The 22,302-nt window shown below is 41.6% G+C and overlaps 1 protein-coding gene across 2 annotated transcripts in view; it reads left to right on the top strand.

Moving 5' to 3' along the window:
• SLC1A2 (solute carrier family 1 member 2) overlaps positions 1–22,302 on the top strand; it is a 106,194-nt gene that overhangs the window by 65,400 nt on the left and 18,492 nt on the right. For both annotated transcript variants that reach the window (XM_010358392.1, XM_010358393.1), the window contains exons 7-9: positions 7,421–7,654; positions 12,842–13,036; positions 19,120–19,254. In XM_010358392.1, the coding sequence (XP_010356694.1) occupies positions 7,421–7,654; positions 12,842–13,036; positions 19,120–19,254 (564 nt within the window). The remainder of the gene's footprint in view (positions 1–7,420; positions 7,655–12,841; positions 13,037–19,119; positions 19,255–22,302) is intronic.

Here is a 22,302-nt window from a genome sequence, read left to right on the forward strand (position 1 = left end):
AGGAATTCTGGGTTACCTATTCCCCATCTTTGCATGTTCCAGGCCTACCCACCTTCTTTGCCAAACCTCTTCTGATCCTTTTCCACTTTTCTATAGGTGCCTTTCATGGAAATTCCAGCTGCTTTTTCTCTTCTTCTTTTTCTTGTCTCCCACCCCACCTCACAAGGACAAAAATCTGTTCTTATTTTTTATCTCCACAGAACCAAACATGGTGGTGTGCCTGTAGTCAATTGTTACTAAAACTTTAGGAATGAGTGGGATAGCTGAAAACTCCAAGATTTCAGATCAAGAAGATGTTCCTCACTATTTCATGAACCATATTTAGCAGACCTGGCTTGTTCAGATCATTGTTTTACAGTGCTTTTAAAACACAGAAAGGATGCTAGTGAAATAACATGTTCTCTTTTATGATAGTACTGATCCTTCAGCTTCTCAGGCAATGCTGGATTTCTGGATATTTCTTTTATATGAAGATTTGGTAATATGGTGGTGTTATATATATATATATAGAGAGAGAGAGAGAGAGAGAGAGACGCAGAGAGACAGAGAGACAAAGTCTTGCCCTGTCGCCAGGCTGTAGTGCAATGGTGTGATCTCAGCTCACTGCAACCTCCGCCTCCCGGGTTCAAGTGATTCTCCAGCCTCAGCCTTCCAAGTAGCTGGGATTACAGGTGCACGCCACCATGCCCGGCTAGTTTTTTTTAATCTTTAGTAGAGACAGGGTTTCGCCATGTTGGCCAGGCTGGTCTCGAACTCCCGACCCTATGATCCGCCCACCTCGGCCTCCCAAAGTGCTGGGATTACAGGTGTGAGCCACCACTCCCAGAGGTAAAATGTATTTTTTAAGTCCTTCAGATTCATCTGAGTCTGTTGAGAGTTTAGTACATAATACACAATGCAGAATAAGTCTCTTGCTTAAACATTAGGATTTTCCATCGTTTCCTAGAATTTCTAGCAGATTATGCATCCTTACTCCAAATATGCAGCCCGTATTTCTGTAATATGATGCCAATAACATGGGCAATGTGTGTGTCCTTCCTACGTCCATACCAATGTGATTTCCACTAAACTCTTGCAGGAAAGAGAATCTTCTAGGACATCAGATGAGTCAGTGGGATGAAGTGTAGCCTCCCTCCTCCCCAGAGATGGAGGGTGGTGGTATGAATTAAGAAGTTTCCCATTTGTTGAAACCAGAACTCCTAAATACTTATTATCATCTTGGGAGGTAAAAAGTGGTTGTGAGGCAGAAGTAAGACCCTAGTATGATTTCTGACAGCTGTTTGGTTAATTCATCCAGGCTCATAGTCAGGACGGTGTCACGTGACATGAAATGCCAATTCTACACATTTCTTTAATTCTTTCACTGCCTCATCAGCATCAGTATTTGCTAATGATGTGTGTAAAAATGTTCTGGATAAAGCAGTTAACTACTCTTTAACTGACCCCTCAAAGCTTAAAAATTCAGAATTCTTTTGTATTCTTTTCTATGTAGCAGTTATAATAGTAATAATAGCAAAATGTAACATTGAAAAGATTATAATTGTTTTGTTATTAAATTATAAATTAGAATTACTAACTTCTTGCTATATGCTCAGTACTATTTCAATTACAGTACATGTACTAACCCATTTATTACGGAGGAAACAATTATTATTAAATAACTTAAATTTACCAAATTCCTGCTAAATACTTAATATTACTCCAATTATTTTACATGCATTAGCTCATTTATTCTTCACAATAGTACTGAACAAAAATATGTGCTTTTGTTAACCCATTTACCAAATGAGAAAACTAAGCACAGAGGGTGACTTGCCCAGTATTATGGAGCTGTACAGAAGTAATACCTACATCAATTTCTTTTTTACTTCAGACTGGATTGAATCCAGGATCCTCCTATTGCAAGCTGTGTGACTTTAGGCAAGTTAGACCCATTCTAAGCCCTGATATTCTGATCTGTAAAATGGGATGATTCTAGAATCCATGCCGTAGGTTGCTGTGAGAATTAAGACAGTGACCAACAGTCATGAAGTACCTTTTTGGTGCTGGGAACTGTCTAAGCACTTTACATGGATTAGTGTTATAGTAATAGCTGTTTGCTGTTACCAATATTATCATCAATTCAATCCATATCCTTTGTATCTCTGTGTTCATGAATTCTTTAAGAAACTTGAAAACCCCTTAATTTTTGTATGATTTTCATATCCTCATTTTCTTATGAGGTTATTTAAAACATTTTTTTCAAAATTTGAAAAACTTAAACAGAAAGTAAAATGTTTCATAATCTTATCCCTATAAAAACATAAGTGAGAAGTAAAATCTCTACCTACTCTTCCAATTCCTTCTTCCAATAAACCACCATCCATCCACACTGTTAAAGAAAAAACTATTCAATGACACTTGTTAAAGCAGAGTAAGGCAGATTTTATTCAGGATCATTGCAATGAGCACAGGGACCACAGCAGTGGGATTTTGGAATGGGGGAGAGAGATTGGGCTCACTTGCAAGTACAACATGGGCAAGTGGGAATTTATAGGCATGGAGCAAGGTGGGGGCAGTGGATGGTCTGGGGTAAGGAGTATTTTGGCTAAACCAACCCCACAGGATTCTAGCTGAAGGCCACAGGGTGACCAGACATCGTCTGGGGGAGGATGAAGAACCTGATCAGATTTGAGGGTGATCAGATTTTGAGGACGGAGGTTCTTGCTAACCTGACTTAGATGAGTTTTTTGCTAAACTGGATTTTATAAGGTTTAGCAAAGAGCCCAGAAGAGGCCAGAAGAAGGTTCAGAAGCCTAAGTAAAATTTGGTCAAAGAATCTTTGTCAATCCATCTATTTTTTTTTTCATTCAATAAATATTCTATTCTGTGCAGGCAATGATTTTAGGTACTGGTGATATAATGGTGAATAAGACAGAGAAAGGTTCTGGCCCTCGTGGGGCTTACATCCTAGAGAAGGGAGAGAGGGAAAGCCAAAAGGGAGCAAATGGGAGCAGATTGTCTTTGTAGCACTTATTACTAATTCCAATAGTCATAAGTGCCATGCAATAGCAAGAGATAGTGATGGGGGTAGAAGTGATAGGCCACATGGTGCTGTCTGGGAAGGTGACCTTTAATGAAGAGCTGCAGAGTGAGCCAAGCAACCTAGTAAAGAACTGAGGGGAGAATGTTCCAGGGGGAAGAAGTGGCAGGGAAAGGCTTTTGAGGATCAGAACAAAGGTCTAGAGAAGCTGCAGTGTGGTTGGTGAAAGGAGACAAAAGGAGGTGCAGTTGGAGAGGTAGGCAGTAGGCAGATCCTCCAGGGTCCTGCAGGTCACCTTGATGGATTGGAATTTCATTTACTTGCAAAAGGAAGTCCCTTAATCATAAGCCTGGAGGCTGTACAAACTGTTTTTCACTCTGTCTTGATGAAAAGTTCTAATCACAAATGGTAACTTTGAACAAAAATCACTCTTTCAAAATTTGAAAAACTTAAACAGAAAGTAAAATGTTTCATAATCTTATCCCTATAAAAACATAAGTGAGAAGTAAAATCTCTACCTACTCTTCCAATTCCTTCTTCCAATAAACCAGCTGGAACACTTATCCCTAAATGGATTGGGAAAGATGAAGATTTGTAATACTTTCTGAGCATGGACAGCAACTTTCAGCTACTCTTGGAATGTGTGTTTAGCTCTATTGACAAGCTATTGGAAACGTGTGGGACAGCACCAGAGGGCCTTCACAGCAGGACTGAGAAAGTCCCTCAGCTTACCTCCTTTCCCATCATCAGTGTCTGCCCCATCATCTGTCCCAGGCCTGTAAGTCCCAAATGAATTATTCCAGTGGGTTAAGACCTCAAAGATCCTGAAGAAATTGGAGCTAAGGTAAATGGTTTCCAAAAGGTCACCAAGTAATATCTGTATTTCATCAGTTGCAGTTAAGATTTTTGTTTCTTGAAATACTGGTTTTCAAACAGATCAGCATTACCTGGGGAGCTTGTTTAAAATATAAATGCCCCAAGGCCAGCTTCAGGACATTCTGACTCCGTAGGTGTGTGGTAAGCCCAGGGAATCGCATTGTTAACAGGAAGGCGGTGGTTTCTGACACCCGTACACCGACTGAATTCTAGGTAACTTGCCTGCTGTAGATGAGTGTGTTTGTGGAGTCCGGCGAGGGGTATCTTGGTGGGACCCTTAGGCTGGCAAGGGCTTTGAGACAAAGTAGGTAGAGGCTAGAATGGATACAGCAGTAAGAAAAAGACTCCACAGGCCAGTCCTGGATGAATCTGTGGCCCTGAAAACAGAGAACAGGAACAGCCTAAGAGCAGCATGGGAGCCATTCCCTCTCCCCAGCTCTCTAGCCATGTCCCTCTCATTTGGAAACTGGACCAACAATCACAGGGCATTATTTGGCTTCAGAACTCTCCGTGCAGCCCTCAGACTCTTTATGCACTTTGGTTTGTGGTTTTGATTGCTGGCTTCATCTCAGAAGCTTTGAGTGGTGGCCTTGGGTGCTGGGCATTTGCCCATCCTTTTCCATGGCATGTTATTTTCAACTAGGTAATTCATTGATATGGAAACCCAGGAACCCAGAAGCCCCAGTTTTAGAGTGAAGGCCTAAGTTGTTTGTTTTAAAAATGGGTGCAGTTGGTTGGCCACACCTGTAATCCTAGTGCTCTAGGAGGCTGAGGCAGGAAGATTGCTTGAGGCTAGGAATTTGAGACCAGCTGAGCAAAATAGTGAGACCTCCTACAAAAATAAAAGTAAACAAAAATTAACTGAGAATGGTGGCATACACCTGTAGTCCTAGCTACTCAGGAGGCTGAGGTGGGAGGATTGCTTCAGCCCAGGAGGTCGAGGTTACAGCAAGCAATGATTGTGCCACTGAGCTCCAGCCTGGCTAACAGAGTAATACTCTGTCTCAAAATATAAAAAATAAAAAATAAATAAAATAAAAATAGGCACAAGAAAGTAATGGCCCTAAAAGACTTCATAGAACAAAGGTTCTTACCTTCTTCTACTTAATGCTCATACTATTCTCAGAGATCAAAGTGTTTGGATTAGCAAGGGCTTCTGCTTGCCATGTTTATAAACCCTAACACTTCACTTTCTGGCCTTTGACTAACACTCTCCATTTACAATGGGAGCTCATGCTTTTCCCAACTGGCTAAGTGCCCCAGAGGTAAACTGTCAGTGGCCCAAATACATTCTTCAGGATACTCTATAGCTAGTCTTTTTTTGGCAAAGAGCCTTGAAAGCATTTTCTCTCCATTCTACAAATTGCTTGTCCCAGGAGAGAAGGAAAATTGAATGGCACCCAAAACAGCTTATAGTAGTGTTTTTCTGGACATCTTTAAAGGGTGCTTGGTGCTTGGGAAAGAATTGATCTCTTGGTTTATGAAGATAAATGCTTTTTTGCTTTATAGGAGGGTTCATTCTGCTTATTTACAGTCTCAGTGAACGAAGTGCTGGTCCCCGAGACTACCTTGATAATTTATGAGATGTTGTGACTATGGACACACCAGCAGAATATAAAATGGTGGGAGAGCCCAGGGTTTAATGACATGCGCACAGGTTTGTCTCAGACTCCCTAATGTCTAGGGAAGCAGTCCTCAGACTTGACCAGCCTGGACCCCACAGAAAGGAGAAGTAGGAGCTTCAGGCTAGATTCTCGTATGGGAAGAGAACAGCTATGCTAATGTTTAATTGTGTAAGTTACAAATCAGTTCCTTCAAGATTAGGTTCCTCTTGAGAGAATATGTTGCTATAAAATCATCTTGCAATTGGGTATCCCATGAGATGTTCTAGAAAGCATCACTAACTCAGGCTTAATAAGCATGAGTGATGAGAGGACATAGGGTACATGTGTGAAAACAGAACCCACGAGGAATTCCTTTGTCAGGACTCAGAGAATTAATGGTACTGACAGAGATGCGACAGGGCTTTTTTGCAGCACACATACAAGCATGCTCAAAAATTTAATCCCCATAGCATCTCCATGAGGTTGGAGTTAGCCGCTCTGAGCCTTGACAGCCATATCTGTAAAATGGGAATAAGCCACTAACCATGGTCACATATTAATAGCTAATAAGTGGCGAGATGAGCTCCATGTCTTATGTAGTATTCATATATATATGTGTGTCATCTACTCTTCACATTTTTTCTTTAATTCAGGAAAGTGTTTGCTCCAGGCACAATTACAAGTCTGTATAGATCTTACAACTACAGCAGCCTTTCCTGACTCCCTGACCCCTGCTGGTAGCCTTATCTAGGGACTTCATTTTCCCCATAGTCTTTCTCTCAAGTATGTCCATAATTTTTATTAAGGTAGCAACCTTCCCACAAATATTTTCATATCAGCCAGAAACTGTCACAGGCTGAACCAATTCATGCCCTAGCAACACCATTCTGGATACTAAAGGATTTTACCAAATATGGGAAGAATATATTCAGGTTGAGAGACAAAATAGCTTTCCCAAGAGTGAGGACCAAAGTAGTTTCCAAACTCTCTATAAAATAATAATAAGATAGAACTATAGCATCAGTTTATATAGGATAAATTGGCATATGGTGAATTGCTTATCTCCAAAGAGCTGTGATTGTTCACTAAAGAGAAGTGGCTTGTCTTGGTTGGGAAAATCCCCCAGTTGGGAGTTTCAGAGACCTGAAATTGTTCTCTTATTTCCTGGTTTCCTGATCTTGGGCTGATTATTTAGCTTTTCTTAACTTCAGTTTCTTTATTTGCCACGTAGCAATAATGACACCTAGATTTTCGGGTTGTGGTAAGCATTAAGTGAGGGAATGACTGTGCAGCTCTCACCATAGTGCTTAAAACAAAATGAAAGTAGTTAGCATTTTTGTTAGAGTAAGTATGGAAAAAATACTTTCAGACTTGGAAGTCGTAAAACCACTTTTCTCTAAATGTACATTTTGGCTCAGATAGTTTCCTTGTTCTTTCTTTCTCTCTCATTTTAATATATTCCCTATCTTCCAAGGTAAAACTAATGCAAATTTACAAATTCCAGTGTATAGTTTTCTAAAAAGCTCAAATTCCCAAATTTCTAGGAAGGAACTGAGGAACACAAATCAAACAAGATTCCCAGAGACACACCTGAGTCTCTCAACTTTGAACTTGATGGTAAAGCTAAAAGATGGTAATGCATGTCTCCTTTATCCCTAGAACTCACCTTAGCGACAAAATTTGCCTTTGGACTTTTCATCAGAGCAGGTGCCACCAGATCCACAAAACAGATTTTGATTAAGGGAGTTGGTCCAAAATAAAAAATAACATCAATGGAATCTCATCACCTTTTCTCAGCAAAAGTCTTTTTTTGTACAAAAGATCACGTGTTTTCCTCAGGGTGCAGTACAGAGGAGGCCCAGGTTCTGAATGCCATAATGATCTCTTCAATGCTGTTTTTCCCTTTTGTGTTTTTCAGGTACTCTCCCCTGGGTATCGCCTGCCTGATCTGTGGGAAGATCATTGCAATCAAGGACTTAGAAGTGGTTGCTAGGCAACTGGGGATGTACATGGTAACAGTGATCATAGGCCTCATCATCCACGGGGGCATCTTTCTCCCCTTGATTTACTTTGTAGTGACCAGGAAAAACCCCTTCTCCTTTTTTGCTGGCATTTTCCAAGCTTGGATCACTGCCCTGGGCACCGCTTCCAGGTAGAGAACAAAAGAAATCACCTTTCTCTTTGCTCACTCTTTTGCCTTCTTTGCCATTTCTCATTTCTCAAAACCCTCCCATCACAAAGTTCAATAAGAACACTTGGCACACATGACTAAGATCTTTTGGAAAAGGCGAATGCTTTGAATTTTTGTCTCCTTCTAGGAACTTCTGAGCCTTCTGGTGAACATTTTTGCTGGTTTGCAACTATATTGGAAATATGATCTCACATTAAATTTTTCAGATAAATGCATGCTATTTGTTTGCATGCCTAATTTGCCACTTACATCATTAGTGGCATTAGTTTTAGATGTTTTCTAAAGGGAGTTTAACAGGATGTTTTTCAATTAACATTTCACCTGTGATTTGGAAAATGCTATCACAAAATATTACTCTTTGAAGATTTTCGTAAATAAATTTTCAAAAGTAGAAGAAGCAGCTTTTACAAAGTAAATGGTATGTTAGGTGAGACTTTTTCTAACAAACAAAGTTCAGCCAAGTCTTTGACCTCGACATGAACCTCTAATGGATTATTCTTCCTCAGAGTTAACTTGGCATTGATGAAGAATCTGTTCCCCCTTTATTACCTAGTTCCAGTGCCTAGAAAGCCAAAGAGGACCCCAGAGATATGCAGAGAAAAATCATTTTTTGGACTATCATCTTGGACTGAATCTAACAAAAACAACCCAAAAAATGAACAAGAAGAAATACATAAGAAATGCCTTACAATTGGGCTGGGCGCAGTGGCTCACGCTTATAATCCCAGCACTTTGGGAGGCCTTGGCAGGCGGATCACTTGAAGTCAGGAGTTCAAGACCAGTCTGGCTAACATGGTGAAACCCCGTTTCTACTAAAAATACAAAAATTAGCCAGGTGCGGTGGGGAGTGCCTATAGTCCCAGCTATTCGGGAGTCTGTGGCAGGAGAATTGCTTAAACCTAGGAGGCGGAGGTTGCAGTAAGCTGAGATTGCATCACTGCACTCTAGTCTGGATGACAAAGTGAGGCTCCATCTGAAAAAAAAAAAAAAAAGAAAAGAAAAAAGAAAGAAAGAAAGGAAGTAAGAAAGAAAGAAAGAAAGAAATGCCTTACAATTGAGAATTTTTAAGACTAGTGTTTTACTTTCAGCTTGCAGTCATTATTTTATGTCTGCACATACGTCCTTGGGTCACAAAACTAAGACTGAATCATAAAACAGGGAGGCAAGCAAATTCTGAAATCCATAGCTCATTATCAGGTCCTTGTTGCAGAACCTGTGCCCATGCACTGCTAGCGAGGTGCCACTCCATGACACAGCAGGGCCTCTTGCTCCACAGCTGCTGAGCAGGCAGTCAGGTTTCCCTTAAGCGACCTAACAAACCAATAATGCCTGGGAAACCAAATTAAATTTTCACCTGGCAAATCAATGAGGATTCAGTGCTAGTAGAAAATGGGGTTTCAGACCAAGCTGGAATATACACAATCTTAAGGATCTAGATTCTGCACCCAGTTTCCGTAGATGAAGGAAAACACTTCAAAATTTCCTTCTTGGTTTTATAAATTTCCCATGACTAAGTATCTCTATCCATACAGATCTCCACTTGAAGAAAAAGAGGAAAAAGAAAAAAAAACCCACCTGGTTTAATTTTATTTTTGTTTTCTGGTTATAAGCCTGGTATCTCATACTTTATCTCGTACCTGGCTCATAACCAGAAAAGAAAAATAAAATAAAATTTCTGCAGGCTCATTGTGAAAAAGTTCAGGCAGTGAATACAATACTTTTGAAGAAGAAAATGAGCTTTGCCAATTATTCTATCATACAGTGATAACTGGTCATAACCTTTTAATTAGTCTTTAGTTATATATCTTTCAAGTTCTTACTATGTATATATGTGCTGTTTTATAAATAGCTGTTTTTTTACTAGTCAACATATCATAAAAGTTATATCTATTGCAATAGACTTTACTACCAGTTTTTAAACTGCATAATAATGCACTGTATGTAGTACAATGCAAACCCCACCCCATCCTAGCCACAGTGATGTACCTTTAAGGCATGTCTAGTAAACAGAGCTGTGACAAACATCCTTAAAAATACATCTCTGCAAGGTTGTATGATGATCCCCTCAGGATAAGTGGAATTTCAGAGTTAAATGGTATGCACTTTGACGGTTTTGAATCACGTTACCAGATTGCTATTCAGAAAAATTTATTATTTTATGTTTCCATTAACTGGAGTTTGAGGGTGTGCCCATCTCCGCTTACTTACCAGCTCTGGATATTACCAGTCACTTTAATGCTTTCTAGTCCTACTGGGTGAAAAGTAATCTCATGGGATATGCATATCTTTACTTCTCCTTCCCCTCCCCTTTCCCCTGCCTTGTGAATTGTTCATGAACTTGGTCATTTTCCTGTTGAGGTATTCGTCCCTCCCTGATTGATTTTCAAGCTCTCTTTTTGTATAAGCATATTAGCTCATGTGTCACAAGTTGCAAATAATCCTCCTCTTCACTTGACATTTGTCTTAAAAAGTTACTGTGCTTTTTGCCTCTAGAAGTTTTAAATTTGTACTTAGTCAAAGCTATCAATACTTTTCTTCAGAATTTAGAATTTAGATTTCGCTTAGGAATAGCTTCTCCAAGTTAATACAATATGACTTTTTATTTTCTTCCAATACCTTTATGGTTTAGATCTTTCAACTATTTCAAAAATATTAGTATTATTTTCTTTTGAATGACTAGGCCATTATTTCAGTAACTTTGTAAGATAAGGTGAATCTTAAGGGAATTTGCATGGCCCAAATTTGTATTTAAATCAGAGACAAATGCTCAGATTATCCAACCAAGGCTGCAAATATTAGACCGATTTCTTCCCCAACCCTGTATTTCATTTGAAAAAAAAAAAAAAAAAGTGGTTTTAATCTTTAGTTAAAATGTGGTTTTTGCCTGGATGTGGAATTTCTTTGTTTAAAAGGCTGTGTGACATGAGTCATGTACCGAGAATTAACTGAAGGTTTCTTTGCCATCATGGTCACAGAGAAGAAAAAAAAAGCAAAACCCAGGAACAGCCCACAAAATATCTTTCCTGCCTCCTCGGCCCTTGTACAGAATAAAGATGTTGAGGGTAGTTGAACGACTTTTCTCTATGGTTCCAGAGGCTGGTGTCAGGGAGGGCAGAGGGAGGGGGGTGGCCTGAGACCGACCTGTCTTCAGCCCTCCAACTTCAGTGCAGGCTGTTAAAACTACTATGTAAAAAACAAAAGAAGCATGTCAAATATCTGACAGTTATTGTTAGCAACATTTGAAGGCTGTCATATGGCCATTGAGGCAGGAGCCAAAAAAGCAACATCAGAACGTCAGCCCGTCCACATAGGAAAGCTTGAAATTAAAATTCTCAAGTTCTAGTTTGATTGGATGGGTGGGTTTTTAAAGATACAAAGAAAGCCTGTCCAGTAGAGAAATAGAGGATATTTTTATACTTAAAATCATTTTTCCCAATCTACTTAATTGTCCAAAGACCATTTGATGACAGTTTGGAAAAATGAATGCAATAATAAATATAAATGTATTCCAGCAGTCCCAGAAGTGTCCTTAGATTTGAGAATCCTTGCAATCGAGAATCCTGGCCACCAACCACAACTGAGCAGTCATCTCAGACCAGTCCTGGTGTCCAGGCAACCCTTCGAAAGGGCCCAGGAAAGGGTGGGGTAAGAGGAAGAAAGGGACACTGACTTCGCATTAAGACAGCAAGCCAGGTCTAATGGTGTCTCCTGCATGCGAATGAGGCCAGGCTCCAACTTTGTCCTGGGTTTGCAAGATTTTAGTTATGAAATGTTCCCCAACAAACATTTCTTCTTCCTACCCAAGACCAAGAAGGAGGCATGAGACAGACCCCTGACTTGAAATCACAAAGAATGTTCTCGTAAGAGAAATTTGGCTCTCCTGAGGTTGTTTTAGGAGCTTGTGGGCCAGTGGTTTGATAAGATGCGCATCTGGGCATCCCTAGTTTTAGGGCTTCTGATTCATTGGTTCTGGAGAGGCCCTGGAATCTTCATTTCATTTAGCTTCCCTGGAGCAGATGGTCTTCTCCCACTCTCTGAGAAACCAAGACCTCTACAGGGATCTATGTCCAGCTTAGTCACTAATTCTGACCAGTAGAAGGAGGAAACTTTGACAAAAGCTGTAAGTGCAAGAGAGAAAACACCTCCAAATGTTGTCTGCATTGCAGATTTTCTAATTCACTTTGCTAAAGTTTGAATAGAAAAAAATCAAGAGGATGGACCATGAAGCACTTCCATGGCAGTTTGAGTGTTTTGCATTGCTTTCTACATTACTTAAACTTTGCAGCAAATCCACTCACCCTCCCATGCACTTCTATCCACATGGAGATAATATTCTGGCCTTTAGCAATCCTTATTTTTTATTGGTTTCCGATTTTGAAGACATATGAACATGTCAGGAATTCTGGCCTTTGAGGCTGGGTCATGTGGTCATGAATCCACATCCCAGGCCTGGGAGGAGTGGGGGTGAAGTCACTTCATATTTAGTCTCTGATTTGCTATCGAACACATGCTTTCCTGCTCCATGTCATTGAAGTGACTGTAGAATTGGCTGATGAGCGTGTATCAGGGTGTTGGACTATCTGTGAGGTTCCCCAGTGAAGTGCTTCAGCTCATGCTGAAGGGTGCTGGACATGTTTATTGTTGTGGAAATTAGCAAGCCCAGCTCAGGGCAGTTTCCTGGGGCTAAATGCCATCCATTCAGTCATTTTATTGGAAACAGCATTTCTAGCATGAAATTATGGGTTATCCAAAAATTCCTCATCCCATTTCACTGTTGATAGCTGATTCTTTTCTGACATAGTTTGTTTTTTTTGCAACCCAATTAATATGGGCAATCAGATGCACTTCAATATTGAATCCAAGATGGAAACAGTGGTCAAAAGAAAACATCTTCAAGTTCTGAGTATATCTCCAGAACCAGAACCAACGAAAATATTTTGCTGCCTATTAGCATTTCAGTAAGATTGAATTTCAGCCTCCAACTCACCAGTTTTTAATCTGGCTCCAGATACTGCTTTTTTGCATGTCACCTTGCTTGATTGACACAAAACAAGAAAAACTAAGGATGCAGTGGCATTCCAGTTTGTGCATTGTCCTGCTTCTCTAAAGTGGACATAACCCTGTCTCTCTCTTTCTCTTTGTTCTCAGTGCTGGAACTTTGCCTGTCACCTTCCGTTGCCTGGAAGAAAATCTGGGGATTGATAAACGTGTGACTAGATTCGTCCTTCCTGTTGGAGCAACCATTAACATGGATGGTACAGCCCTTTACGAAGCGGTGGCCGCCATCTTTATAGCCCAAATGAATGGTGTTGTCCTGGATGGAGGACAGATTGTGACTGTAAGGTGAGGAGGGTGGGGTAAAACACAAAAACAACTACCTGTTGTTCTACCCTGTTTCCCCTCCACACTAGCTCCATGTGACAGAGGCCACTTGAATTTCATTTCTGCTGGTGGAAGACAATGAAGGTAATAAAAGAAGAGGAATTATTGGCAGCCTTCAAAAGGAAAAGATTGCCACAAGAAAGAAGACTCTCATTAATACCTCCTGTTTGTATTGCATATGTCAACTTGCTTTAGAAATTGGATATTATTTGATTTTTTAGCAATCCTGTGATGTAGGCAGGGTAATTTCCTCGTCCATTTTTTTTTTTTTTTTTTTTTTTTTTGAGACGGAGTCTTGCTCTGTCGCCCAGGCTGGAGTGCAGTGGCCAGATCTCAGCTCACTGCAAGCTCCGCCTCCCGGGTTTACGCCATTCTCCTGCCTCAGCCTCCCGAGTAGCTGGGACTACAGGCGCCCGCCACCTCGCCCGGCTAGTTTTTTGTATTTTTTAGTAGAGACGGGGTTTCACCGTGTTAGCCAGGATGGTCTCGATCTCCTGACCTCGTGATCCGCCCGTCTCGGCCTCCCAAAGTGCTGGGATTACAGGCTTGAGCCACCGCGCCCGGCCTCCTTGTCCATTTAATAGACGAAGAAACTCAGGCACCAAGAGGCATGGTAGTTTGTCCATGGCTACAGCATGGCTGTAAGTAAGGCCAACATCAGTAATGATTTGACAGGACTGTAACTGAGGCCAACATCAGCTGACTCTGGATCCAATTTTTGTTTCACTAAAATATGCTCCGTTCAATATTCTATCACCAGAGGGTAATGGCAGAAATTACAAAATACTGGAAGAGATTCCTAAATATGACATATAAGATTTTATTACAAATAAATAGCACATAGTTTTGCTTTTACTAAAGCTGTTTTTATTTAAATGCATTCATCATTTTAAAAATTCAGAAAGAACATTTTCCTAAGAGATCGTTAAAAATGTGTTGCCTCACCATAAACTTAAAAGATCACACCTACTAGCCAAACTAACACTTCACTTTCTTGCTTCTAGGTTAAGTCATTGAAAATATCGGTCTTCAACCCATTCAATGTTATATTGACATTATAGCATGAAATAAAGCTTTTTGCAATCATCATTTTAATATTATCACTCCCAACCCATCTAAATGCTTCAATTAAGCCAGAAGCCAATTTCTGCCCTAACTTATGTTATATCCCTACTCTCAGTCTCAATTTCCTCATCTATAAATAAGGAAGGTATTCATAATTTGGGGCTAAAAGTTGGTAGTTCATGGATGGACTCCCAGCCCAGAGTGTTGCTTTGTTTGCCTTGAAATATATTGTAAAAGGTTAGAAATTCATCCTCTTATAAGACAGCTGCACTTCAGTTTCCTACAGTCTCCCCTGCCTACCCTATTACTTATGCCTGGTCTGCTGCACCTGTCACCGCAGCTTGGTCCTTTAAGACACTGCAGTTTGTCAATTTTGGACTCAACAATTTATAAGTTTTATTTCCCCTCTCAGACTCTATGTGATCAGAAAACATAGGGAGTAAGTGGGTCACATTCTGTGTGACAGATGTACTTGTAGTAGAAAGAGAATTCCAGATATTAGAATAGCCAAGGCCTGGGTGATTCATTTTAGGAAATGAATGAGGTAGACACTGGAATACACTTTCATCCTCCATGATGATAATCACTCCACTCTTTGGTTCCTCTGAGGTGGCAGACTCTTTCCATACATTGCTTTAAACATGCCCAGCAGTCCTGAAGAGAAGGGATAGTCATTATTCCCATTTTACAGAGGAGGCATGTGAGGCTCAAAGAAATTGTGTGACAAACCTAGGTCTCATGGTTATGGGTGGCAGAGGCACAAGTCAAATTTCTATTCCACAGTTTACCTCTTCCAACCACAAGTCATTTCTTCTTTCTGACTATGACTCAAAAACAGACATTAGAATAGTGTTTTTGTTGACTTTTTCCATTGGGCATTAGAAGGGGCAATATTTTTGGGGTTCAGGCTAAGGCGCTAGCCTCATTCTCCCACTTCAGTTTCTCCCCCAGGCAGCGCTGTCGACCTCTATATTAGAAACTTTGGTAATAATCTGGTGTCTGGTTGATTCATGTTATTCAACAGTCCATTCTCTGGTAGGCCTTTGGTGGACTAGGGCCATTTTAGGAGATCTCCCCTAAGAGGCAGTGTTCATTTGGGTCTGATTTCTCTACATGCTCAGATTTTTAAAAAGTCCAAACTGAGGGACCACCCAGTGTCTGTAGCAGTGCTGGAAAATTCCTCTAATCATGTCCTCTATGTGTTCTAGGGGCCGATATTGCCATGGAATGGCCACTTGAGAGCCTGTGCTTGATCTGTCTAGCTCTGAGGTATTCAACCAGCTCAAGGACATTTTTGTTAAAACACAGCTTTCTCCTTTATCCTTATAACCATTCCAGAAGATTTAGTGAATATCCCATACACATCTGAGTTCACTTTAGCAACTCAGCAAATAGAGGAAAGAAAAATTCACCATGTTTAATACACACACACAATATGAAAACATGAAATAGCAATCACATTTATTTAATCAACTAGAATGTATCATCTGAAATGTCTTCCAGTGACTCTCTTGCTAAATTATCTCACCTTAGATAAAGAAACAGAGGCTCAGACAATAGATGACATACAGCCATCTAGAGGAACAACTACAATTTAAGTTTCCAAATGCTGGCATATGCTTCCATTTATTTAACTTGTGATCCTAGAAACAGCCCTAAAAAGTAGATATTGGGTTCCGTATTTTACAGATGGAGAAAATGAGGCACAGTAAGATGAGGTAACTGGGCCAGGATCACACTGTTTATAAGAGGCAGAAATGGGATTTGAACCCAGACCACCTTACTCTGGGGTTTGTGTTTTTAACCATTACACACACTGACTCCACTATATTATACTGTTGGGTTGCAAAATAATAATTTATATATATATAATAAAATCTTCACAACCACCCTATGAATTATATACTACAAGGGAGCCTCAGTTTCCTCATCTGCATAATGAGAACAATAACAAATTCTAGGGTGGCTGAGAACATGGTGCCTGGCTCATAGTCTCTTATGAGTATGAACCAGGCACCAGTCAATAAATGTTAGCTTCTATTATTATTATTGATGTCTGATAAAACACACAACACTCCTAGAATATTAAAGAAAAATGTGGCCGTGACATCATGAGTACCATGATGTTACTGACAATGGAAAACATATTTCAGGTCAGAAGATCAAGTCTTTCAAAATTATGTCCTAACAATTATCACAAGACTGCTAACTTCCCTTGCTTTAAAACTCAAAGACAAAAAGGGCTTCTTAAGAAAGTCTTTTGCCAAGCCAAAGTCATTTCTGCTCTCTCAACTCTTGGTCTTGATGGTAACCATATTTTCCATTAAGTTCCCACTATTAGATGGGAACTTACAGATGGGAGAATGGACCAGTGAGTGATTGAATTTATGCTTAAATTCTATAAATTTATCTACACAGGGTTTGTTTTATATTAACAGTGATACTACTGAGCATTTTCAGTTGACAAAAGATGAGTTTGACCATACACATTTAAATCTCTGGCCCCTGGGTGAGTTCAGTCCAATCCTCCTGAATTGTAGCCCCCACAAGGGCTACCTCTGGGGCACCCACCACGGATGGATATACTTCATGCCTGCAGTTTATTTGGAGGAAAATAGCCAAATCTATCTTCATGCTGCACATCCAAGTAAATTCTTCATTCCTCTCCTTTCACTGCATATAGGAAAATAGTGATTAGAAATTCTCAGCATTTTATTAATTCATAGAATTTTCAATATAGGGAGGGATCAAGGCCATCAAGGACCAGCGTGGCATTGAAATCAAGTAAACCGTTGTTCAAATCCCAGCAGACCATGTTCAAGCTGTGTGACCTAAGTTTCTCCACCCATCCTATATATGTTTTCCTCACGGTGAAAGCAGGTGTTACCATATATGTCCCTTGCAGGGTTACTGTGAGGTTCTGCTCTGATATTGTGTGTCTAGTATCTTAACAGCTTCCAGGAACCCTAGAGAAGTGAGCCAGGGGAGTGGAAAACCAGGCAAAGCAGAAAGCAATGAGGGATGCAGGGAAAATCACTGTCCAAGGAGCTCTTGCAGGGCTTAGAATTCCACAGACAGACACTGTGCCCACTGGAGGGTGAGGATATTATTAGGGTGGAGGACAAGAGGGGAAAGCAACTTCCAGGAAGAATTATCTTTATAAGACTTTGTCTCACACAACCAAAAGATAACCAGATAATGTTAGTGTTAACCACAGTTCAAAGGGATGTGCAAGAGTGACTCAGAGCAACTGATGCTGTAAATAAAACAGTCAAGGTCAAGACCGTTGGAACTTGGGGAGTTCCCCTTCCCTGGTGTTCTGTCTGTTTGGGAAATGGTTGAGAATTCCCTTCTTCCAGCTCTCGGGGTTTTAGGGAAGTTTTCATTGCAAAGCAGTCTGGTCCTGTCCAGATTTCTTGACAAGAAAAACAATTCACATTTACTGGGCGGGATGGGGCAGGGTGGGGATGGGCCAGAATGTGCCCGGCCCTTCTAAGTGCATTTTAATTTATTAGCTCCTGAAAGCTTTCTGACCACCCCATGAAAGAGATACCATTACTGTCTCCTTTTTACAGACGAGGAAATCAAGGCACAGAGAGGTTAAGTTGCCTGTAGTCATGTGGTTATTAAGTGGCAGAGCTGGAATTTGAATTCAGTTTGTTCAACTGCTGAGCCTTCACGGCTGAGCACTCCACACTGTACCTCTTGTGACCCAGATAGATTCAAGGAAGTTGGAGTGCGCCAAGCCTTGACACCATGGAGTGGGAGGGGAAGGGTGTGGTTGGGGGGGTCTGTAGATCACACCCAGGGGAAGTGTCTATGCAAGGATGGGCCTAAACCTGCAAAGGATGGCAATATGGGAAAAACAGCTCAAACCACAGGCTCTCCAGGGGCCTTAATCTCCCAAACGTAAGATTAGGTATATTCAGGTCCCTCCCGATGATAAGACCCCAGGATTCTGTGCTTGGTCGCACTGATGGCCCGGATTTAGTTGAAACAATTTGAGAGGCTGCCTCTCAGCTCATAAAATTTCTAGGATTTTATAACTACAAAGAAAGCAGTCCCCCTTACCTTTTGGTACCCACAAAAACAACTTGGGAATCCATATTTCCAAAATACTCTTGATATGATATTTTGATATGACAGCTTTGTACAAATGGCATCCAGAAAAGAGGAAAAAGAGTCGCTGCCCTTTGCCAGACCACAGAGACTCCCTGGTGTCAGGACAGGGCACTTGAACTCCAGATTAACCCTCTCCCAGAGACAAATTTCAAAATGGTGCTGGGTGTGGCCCTGGCATTGTTTGGAAAGAACTGATGAGATGCTTCAGAAAGAAAGCCTCCCTTTCTTTCATTATCATTTCTTGGCATCCTCCTTCTGAATAATGTATTTTCCAGCCCATGGTGAGGCATCCAGGCGCCTGACGCTTAGTGTCTTTTGGAATCTATTGATTTGTTCCTCTGATGTCTAACTCAGTTGGGTCTGCATATTTGCTATTCTGAGTTCTCATGCTAACCTTGGCAATGGCCTTCTCAGACCCTTGCCACGTAGTCCAAAAGCCTCTGGTGCTCACAGAGACATAAAAGCGTAAGCAAAAATGAATGCAGTTGTGTTCCCATGGGAGGATTAAGGGCGATTTGTTTTTATCTTTAATATTTCCTTGCCTGCTTTTAGAGCCACGCTTACCTTATTTGAGCCCTGTGATATATTTAGACTAATTGGATAGCATGATGGGAATAAGGCTCCAATCCATGAATTTATAAGCTTACATCATAGTTGAGCAGAACCCAAATAGGCCTTAATCCTTAATTCCTGGGTCTTAGTACTTTAGATTTCTCTATTCCTTGGTGGAGAGTATGGGGTGGGGGTTGGGGTGTGGGGATTTTATGGCTGCAGGAAAATTAGAGCTTAAAATTGCCAGGGTTGGTTTTGCTAAGATTCTTTCCATTTCCATGACCTAGACTTCTCTGTTCTTATAGCCTCACAGCCACCCTGGCAAGTGTCGGCGCAGCCAGTATCCCCAGTGCCGGACTGGTCACCATGCTCCTCATTCTGACGGCCGTGGGCTTGCCAACAGAGGACATCAGCCTGCTGGTGGCTGTGGACTGGCTGCTGTAAGTGCCTGTGGATGGGGTTCTGCTGGGACTGTGAGTACTGCCTCCCAGGGATGGACAGGTAGCAAGGCTACAACCAAGATCTTAGCTAATCCCCATGGCAACTCCCTCACTCTTTCTTCCTCCTTCCCGCTCACATTTACTGAGTACCTATTTGAGAACGAAAGAAGAAAAATATTAAATATTTGAAGGCCTCACAGTCTAGTGGAAGAATCAGACAGCTTATGACACAAGGTTAAAAGTACAGTAATAAGGAACCAGCTACTGATGCATTCAAAAATCTCAGAACATTATATTGAATGAACAGAGCCAGACAAAGAAATATGTACTGTATGATTCCATTTATATGAAGCTCTAAGAAAAGACAATGTAACACATATCAATAGAAAGAGATCAGTTGGGGCTGGGTGCAGTGACTCACGCCTGTAATCCCAGCACTTTTGGAGGTCGAGGGAGGTGGATCATCTGACATCAGGAATTCAAGACCAGCCTGGCCAACGTGGTGAAACCCCATCTCTACTAAAAATACAAAAAAATTAGCTGGGCATGGTGGCATGTGCCTATAATCCCAACTACTGGAGGGGCTGAGTCAGGAGAATGGCTTGAACCTGGGAGGCGGAGGTTGCAGTGAGCTGAGACTGTGCCACTGCCCTCTAGCCTAGGGGAGAGTGAGACTCTGCCTCAACAAAAAAAGGAAGAACAAAGAGATCAGTGGTTTCTTAGGGCCAGGTATAGGGGAATAGAGATTAACTGGGAAGGAACACAAGGAAACCTTTGTGAGTGACAGAAATGTTCCGTATGCACAGGTATTCACAGGTGTTTACATTTGTCAAAACTCTTCAAACCATGCACTTAAAATGGGTACATTTTGTTGTGTCTAAGTTACACTTCAATAAAGTGATTAAAACATAGCACACATATAAAAGCACAGTGATAGAGAGAAGCCTTCATCTCAGTCAAGAATGGAAGGACAGAGTGGAGAATATCAAGAAACATGAAAATGGTTACTGAATTTGAGTGTTTACTAGGTGAACTAGACTGAGCATTTTATATCTTCCTCTTTAACAGCCTTGAAAGTTCCATGTTATTATTCCCACTTTATAGATGAGGACACTGAAGTTTATAGAGGTAAAGGGACTTGGGAATGGACAGATATCCGACCCTCAGTCAGCCTGTCTCTGGAGCCTAACAAATTCTTGTTTATGGTCACATTCAAGCTTCTAAAGGCAGGTGGTAGCTGAGCTGAATCATAACCAATAGGTAAAAGTTTCTCAGGTGAATGTAGGGAGAGGAGGAACAGGACATTCCTGTCAAGGCCAGCCTGCACAGAGGCACTGAGGTTATAGCTCTGTGAGGATGTACGAGTGGTCTGGTACTCTTGGAGGCAGCGGGTGGTGAAAGGTGAGCAAGATGGACATCCTCAAAGGCCGTGCAGAGAAACTTGAACTTGACCATGTATGGTAGTTCAGCTACCTTTCCCAGTGAAGGACATTTTCCTCATTTACAAAACTCACTGCCCATTCACAAAGGTGGGAAAGTCTAACCAGATGGTCCTCCAATAGGGGGTTGCAATGGATCCCCTCTAAGTGCCCACTTGGGCTTTGATGTTCTATGAGATATACACTGATGCCTCCTGTCCAGCATTAGAGTTATATGATAGGGCCTCCGGCAATGCCAGTCTTCAATGTCAGAGGCACAGAGTGACAAGTGCTGGCCCAGAGGCCCAAGGCCAAAGTGCCCACACTTATTTTTCAAACTGCCTCACTTGCCAGTAGCAAATTTTCTGACATTTATTGGCATTGATTTTAAGAGCCAGAAACCACATTTTTTTTTTTTTTCCAGATGGAGTCTTGCTCTGTTGCCCAGGATGGAGTGCAGTGGTATGATCTTGGCTCACTGCAACCTCTGCCTCCTGGGTTCAAGCAATTCTCCTGCCTTAGCCTCCTAAGTAGCTGGGACCACAGGCATGTGCCACCACACCCAGCTGATTTTTGTATTTTGTAGAGACAGGGTTTCACTATGTTGGCCAGGCTGGACTCAAACTCCTGACCTCAAGTGATCGGCCCACCTCGGCCTCCCACAGTGCTGGGATTACAGGCATGAGCCATTGTGCCCAACCTCAGAAACCACATTTTGTGGACTTGAGTTTGTTCCTCCTTCCTACCCCCACCCTTCCAAAGAGAGGAAAATGCAAGTGGCTGAAGGGAGGAAGGACATCTGGGAAGGCTAAAAAGAAGCCCGACCTCTCCATAAGATGTGCCTGCTGTTGGTGCAGACAACAGGACTTAGGTTAGAAGTAAGAAGTGCCCAGCACTTTGGGAGGCCTAGGCAGGTGGATCACCTGAGTTCGGGAGTTCAAGGCCAGCCTGACCAACATGGAGAAACCCCGTCTCTACCAAAAATGCAAAATAATTAGCTGGGTGTGGTGGCGTATGCCTGTAATCCCACCTGCTCGGGAGGCTAAGGCAGGAGAATCGCTTGAACCTGGGAGGCGGAGGTTGCGGTGAGCTGAGATCGTGCCATTGCACTCCAGCCTGGGCAACAAGAGTGAAATTCCATCTGAAAACAAAACAAAACAAAACAGAAGTAAGAAGTGGCTCCCTGAACAGAATCAGTTCAACTTGGGAGGGCTGCAAGGAAGGCCATGGATCTTCTTGACTGACTCCTTCATCATCAGAAAACACTCAGGAAATACCTTTAGCGGAAGGTGAAGAGCAAACAAAATAGCCTCATCTCTATCTCTGCCAGTCTCTCAGGTGGTGGTAGTGGCGTCCTTACCTGCCAGCTTGGTTGTTCTCTGTGTCCTATGTTGGCCCCAAGGGACAGCCTTTCTCATGACATCTGTTCAGACAAGGCAGCTGAGAGTCAATGGTGGTGTATGGGTGGGAAGGATTGTGAGAGAAGGGGATGAAGGATACAAAGGAATGGGGTAGGCTGTTGGATGGAAGGGGGACCAAGGGGAAATGAAGACACTGGCAGTGGTCTAGAGACAGAGCACATAGTAGAAGCTCAATAAATATGTGCTACTCTTAACCACATAGTTGCTGT

This window comes from Rhinopithecus roxellana, chromosome 15, assembly GCF_007565055.1.
Source record: "Rhinopithecus roxellana isolate Shanxi Qingling chromosome 15, ASM756505v1, whole genome shotgun sequence".
NCBI classification, from domain to species: Eukaryota; Metazoa; Chordata; class Mammalia; order Primates; family Cercopithecidae; genus Rhinopithecus; species Rhinopithecus roxellana.